The 6000-nt window shown below is 42.9% G+C and overlaps 1 protein-coding gene across 2 annotated transcripts in view; it reads right to left on the reverse strand.

The window, feature by feature from the left end:
- Window positions 1-6000, reverse strand: part of LOC129861027 (plexin-D1-like) — a 130763-nt gene that overhangs the window by 116291 nt on the left and 8472 nt on the right. For both annotated transcript variants that reach the window (XM_055932058.1, XM_055932059.1), the window contains exons 3-4: window positions 5111-5242; window positions 3028-3128 (exon numbers count right to left, since the gene is read on the reverse strand). In XM_055932058.1, coding sequence (XP_055788033.1) covers window positions 3028-3128; window positions 5111-5242 — 233 coding nt within the window. The remainder of the gene's footprint in view (window positions 1-3027; window positions 3129-5110; window positions 5243-6000) is intronic.

The following is a 6000-nucleotide window of genomic DNA, read 5'->3' on the forward strand; positions in this document are numbered from 1 at the left end:
GTATATGTATGTTGTAATGTGATGTTACAGGAGTGTCATCTGAAGAATTCTGAGAAGGTTAGTGAAAAAATTAATATATTTTGGCGATGTTTACGTTATCGCTCTCTTTGGCTAGAATCAATGCTCTGGTAACGTTTGCATATGTGGTATGCTAATATAACGATTTATTGTGTTTTCGCTGTAAGACACTTAGAAAATCTGAAATATTGTCTGTATTCACAGGATCTGTGTCTTTCAATTAGTGTATGCTGTGTATTTTTACGAAATGTTTGATGATTAGTAATTAGGTAAACACGTTGCTCTATATATTTATTCTAGTCCATTTGTGACGGTGGGTGCAATTGTAAACTATGACATCTACCTGAAATATGCAAATTTTTCTAACAAAACCTATCCTATACCATAAATATGTTATCAGACTGTCATCTGAGGAGGTTTTTTCTTGGTTAGTGGCTATCAATATCTTAGTTTAGCCGAATTGGTGATAGCTACTGGTGTTGGTGGACAAAGAAAAGATGGTGTATTATGCTAATGAGTTTAGCTAATAGATTTACATCTTTACATATTGTGTCTTCCCTGTAAAACATTTTAAAAATCGGACATGTTGGCTGGATTCACAAGATCTGTGTCTTTCATTAGCTGTATTGGACTTTAATGTGTGAAAGTTAAATATTTTAAAAATATATATTTTTTGAATTTCGCGCTCTGCCTTTTCAGTGGAATGTGGGGGGGGGTGTGCCGCTAGCGGCACCCCAGTCCTAGACAGGTTAACAGTTTTTTGGTTACTACATGATTCCATATGTGTTATTTCATAGTTTTGATGTCTTCACTATTATTCTACAATGTAAAAAATAGTAAAAAATAAAGAAAACCCCTTGAATGAGTAGGTGTGTCCAAACTTTTGACTGGTACTGTACATTTAAACACACTCACAGAGACACACAGGACACAAAACACACACTCACAGAGACACACAGGGGACAAAACACAACACTCACAGAGACACACAGGGGATAAAAAACAACACTCACAGAGACACACAGGGGACAAAACACAACACTCACAGAGACACACAGGGGATAAAAAACAACACTCACAGAGACACACAGGGGGCAAAACACAACACTCACAGAGACACACAGGGGATAAAAAACAACACTCACAGAGACACACAGGGGGTAAAAAACAACACTCACAGAGACACACAGGGGACAAAACACAACACTCACAGAGACACACAGGAGACACAACACACACACTGACAGGCAGAATAACACATATGCCTTCTATAACACACACATACAGAGAGATACAAAGGCAAAGAGACAGTTCTGACACACACACACACACACACACACACACACACACACACACACACACACACACACACACACACACACACACACACACACACACACACACACACACACACACACACACACACACACACACACACACACACACACAGAGACGGGCAGATTCTCCAATGATGAGATAATCCTCCAGCACCCATTATGTTTGAGTGTGAGTGTCAGAAAGGTGACAGAGAGGACCCATCCACCCACAGACACCGACCCCTGATGCCCTGATAACAGCCCCCTTTGCTCAAGCCCTGGGCTCCAGACCTTACCACCAGTAGCAGCCCAGGGTGACCTCCCAAACACACCACCATACACACGCTGATGACATCAGTGCCCCGGACTCACACACACACACGTCACACTGACATGCACATAAATACACACTTGACATTTTCTTCTCAAAGGAGCCAGTGTGCGCTCTCCCTCCCACCACCATCATCACAATCAACACGCCTTTGTAGAGGTAGAGTGAGAGAGGCAGAGAGAGAGAGAGGGAGAGGGGGAGAGAGAGAGATAGAGAGCGTGAGAGAGGGAGGGAGGGAGAGAGAGTGAGCAAAGAGAGGAGAAGAGAACACAAAGAGAGAAGGATGACCAGATTAAAGAGAGACATGTGCATAAGAGTGTAGAAGAAAACAATAACTAACAGTTACCAAATAAAAAAGGAATGACTGACAGGGAGAAAGGGATAAATAGAAGATAAATAAAGAGAGGCGAGAGGGAGATGAGAGATGGACAGACAGTGTTAGTCTGTCTCTGTGCTGCTGTCTCTCTGCTCAGTCCTCAAATCTCTCCTCAGTCCTCAAACAGTCCTCTCTTTCTCTCTCTCTCTCATCCCCAGTCTCTCTCACTCATCCTCAGTCTCTCTCACTCTTTGTCTCATCCCGTCTTTCTCTATCTCTCTCTCTTTTGCTCTCTCATCCCCAGTTTCTCTCTCTCCCTCATCCCCTTTCTCTCGCTCTCTCCCTCATCCCAATTCTCTCGCTCTCTCCCTCATCCCAATTCTCTCGCTCTCCCCCTCATCCCCATTCTCTCGCTCTCTCCCTCATCCCCATTCTCTCCCTCCCTCTCTCCCTCTCTCTCTACCTCCCTCAGTGCTCCCTGGCCATGTCAGCCCAGCACATAACTAACCCCCTTTCTCATCTGTTGATCTGCTTTTATCACCCAGCCATAACCAACATAGCCCTCAGGCAGAAAGAGAGAGCGAGAGAGAGAGCGAGAGAGAGAGAGAGAGAGAGAGAGAGAGAGAGAGAGAGAGAGAGAGAGAGAGAGAGAGAGAGAGAGAGAGAGAGAGAGAGACCCACATCACTGACAGAGGCACATTCATCATAGTATACTCTCACTCCTTTCACAGCAATTACCACAAAACTTTACACGGGTGGCCGTGGCTCTAACAAAGGTTAGCGTTTTTCACCATGAATCTTATTCTGGGGGTAGCTCTACAGAGTGGTCACTAGCTAGCACAGCCACTAAGTCATCAAATCATAATTTTAAACCTAACCCTAACCTTAAAACTAACCTTAAGCACACTGCTAACCCTAATGCCTAAACCTAACCTTAAAGTAAGACAAAAAAGTTTTCACGGATTTTGACTTTGCAGCTGGCCCATCTAGCGGAAATCGCTCAGTTCTGCCTCCAGGGCAAGATTCATGACAATAAATGTAAATACCTGCTCTCTAGCGTGCACCAGCCACAGTGGGCGTCGCCGGCACCCAAACAGTCACTGCAGGATCTGTACTGGCCACATGCTGCTACCTTCACCCTCAGGAGCTATGGACAGAACCATACATACATACACTCAACAAACCATACATAAAACACTGGGCATACCAAACATTAAGAACACCTTCCTAATATTGAGTTGTACGGGGCATGGACTCTACAAGTTGTTGGCCCATGTGACTCTAATGCTTCCCACAGTTGTGTCAGTGTTGGCTGCATGTCCTTTGGGTGGTGGACCATTCTTGATACGCTCGGGAAACTGTTGAGCGTGAAAAACCCAGTAGTTCCTGCTGCAGCAACACTCCTTTGAAGTAGAAATCTTGCTTGTTTGTAGGTGACCAAATACTTATTTTCCACCATAATTTGCAAATAAATTCATAAAAAATTCTACAATGTGATTTTCTGGATTTTTACCCCCCATTTTGTCTGTCATAGTTGAAGTGTACCTATGATGAAAATTACAGGCCTCTCTCATCTTTTTAAGTGGGAGAACTTGCACAATTGGTGGCTGACTAAATACTTTTTTGCCCCACTGTATGTGTCACATCTCAGTTTGCAAACAATGGTCTATTTTTTGCTTTCTTGAGTAAGGCAGCTCCAAAATGCAGGTGTTTCAGCCTAGCTCAGTGCTTTCTGTGGTGGTGAGGCGCCCATACAGAGCGTAGGAGTTGGTAATGTTGTTTAGTTGCTCCGTGATTGGCTCAGTGTTCCGTCACTCATGAGGACACTACGTCGCCGCAAAATCTACAGGGAGAGCTCATAAATTTAAGCCCATTAGGTGCTGCCATAGTAACATTAGAAGTACCAATCCAAGAAGGCTCAAGGTCATTGGCCACAGATAAAATTATGTCAAATCACGAATTATCTATTGAGATTTGATTGGACTGATCATATCAACATCATACTTTCAAAATCGTAGCTAGCAAGCTAGACAAGCGGTCTTCATCATGAATCAAGTCGACAATCTACTGGCAAATCCTTTTCAATCCTTGCCATATGAAAATAAATAATGAAGAGAAATTATAGATAAAAATATCGGTGCTCATCAGCCATTGGACATAAACATTACACAACAAGTTGGAAATCGCTAATTCAACAATGAGTGGTTTAGAAGGAATCAGTGGCAAACTGCAAGCATTACAAAGCAATCACTAGCCTGCTATTCAGTGGAGTGGGTGTGTGGTCCAAGTCAGGGTTTAAGGGTCTCTTTTCCAAGCTTAAAAGCATAACCATCCAACATTGGCACTGCTGTCAATCCATCATGACTTCTGTCGCGTTTAAAACAACTGGAAACTGATCTGGGAAATCTCAGACTTCGGTGAGTTCAAGACAACTGGGATCTCAGAAAAAAAACTAGCTAACAATCATCCAACTCGGAATTGCAAGTTGGAAACTCGGGCCTCTTTCTAGAGCTCCAACCTGAAGATCATGATTCGACCTTGTTTTTTCCCCGAGTTCCCAGTTGTCTTGAAAGCACCATAAATCCAAATAGTTATATTGACTATATCCACCCTAGCTCGCTCATTAATGTCTTAATCGAAATTACAGATTGCCTCTTATCCGCTCGTCGTCCCCTTATGCCATAGTTTGTACATCTCAATTGTCGGTAGAAACCACATTTGTTTAAGCAAGTCAGCCATATCAGCTATGGTTTTTTTAAAGGCAGGAAATGAGGCTGAATAAACTGTTTCGCTGCCAGACAAGGCTCCACTGATAGCCAGGTGTAGCGGTGGTAAGGTGATGGGACTGCTGTTGGGACAGATTTATGTAGGCCCTAACAGTTTGCGGGCACCGTTTGTCACCGTTATAGTGCAATTAATGTATTGTTTAGTGTTGTGTTGTGTAGTGGCTTTTCTGGCATGCATCTAAACATCTTTGGTGGTGTGAGCCCCACCAAGATGTACATGCTAAAATGGACACTGCATAGTATGTCAAACAAAAAAACTAAACCAATGCCAGTGTCAGTGAGAACATGAACCAGTCTAACTGAGTCTAGTTGATGAATAAAAGTATGGATCCCACAGCCTTACATGGTTAGAGGTCATGAGGTACAGGTAGTTCCTGTCCATGGGGTCAAAGGTCATGATGTGGTGCACTGATTCGCCAGCTGGGAGCTTCAGAGCCCACTGATTGGCCACAGTCAGGTTCTTCAGGAGGGTCAGCTGTGGGACACAAGGCAGAGTGCTTAGAAAGCTAGAAACACCATATAATCCTACAACAATAGCAAACTATCAACAATAATTTCCATTTTGGTTTTCTATTTGAGAGAATTCATGTGTTAAGCCCTTTTTATACATTTCCAACCTAAAAGGTAAGTTCTGTGTGTTTGTAGTATTAATACAAAGCCACACTACATGGCTGTGCTGATGTGCAGTAAGCTACTTCTCCAAGGTAGGCAGATTCATTAACTTGGCCATCTGTGCTCCTCTCTCCCTCCTCTGAGACGCATAATTCTAAGTCATACAGTAAATAGGAGAACATGCTAGCTCTGCTCTGGTTTCCTGTCTCACACCTACACAGTTTCACTGGGCTGTGATTTGGGGGTTAAGCAAACATGACTTTTGTCAACTCCAGCACAATCTCCCTTGAAAGTACTACATTGAGATACTGGAATTGTCACCTAACTAAATGCTTTTTTAAGAAAAGACAGAGTTTAACATTAAGTCACACTGCCACTGTAAGTCACACACACATAAAGGGAAACACATAACACATTATAGAAAATTATGAAATCTTTGCAATTCTTGCACATACACACTCACACATACACATACAGTGATACATAGAAAAATAAATACTAAGGCTGTGACTTCCTGTCACATAGACAGTGAGAGAGTTTGTTGTTCTGAATGGTTGTGGTTTCTGTCTCAGCTCAATGGACATCCTGCCATTCTGAGGAAACCAGCTAGAGACTGCCCTG

Source organism: Salvelinus fontinalis, chromosome 8 (assembly GCF_029448725.1).
Source record: "Salvelinus fontinalis isolate EN_2023a chromosome 8, ASM2944872v1, whole genome shotgun sequence".
In the NCBI taxonomy this organism is placed as follows: domain Eukaryota; kingdom Metazoa; phylum Chordata; class Actinopteri; order Salmoniformes; family Salmonidae; genus Salvelinus; species Salvelinus fontinalis.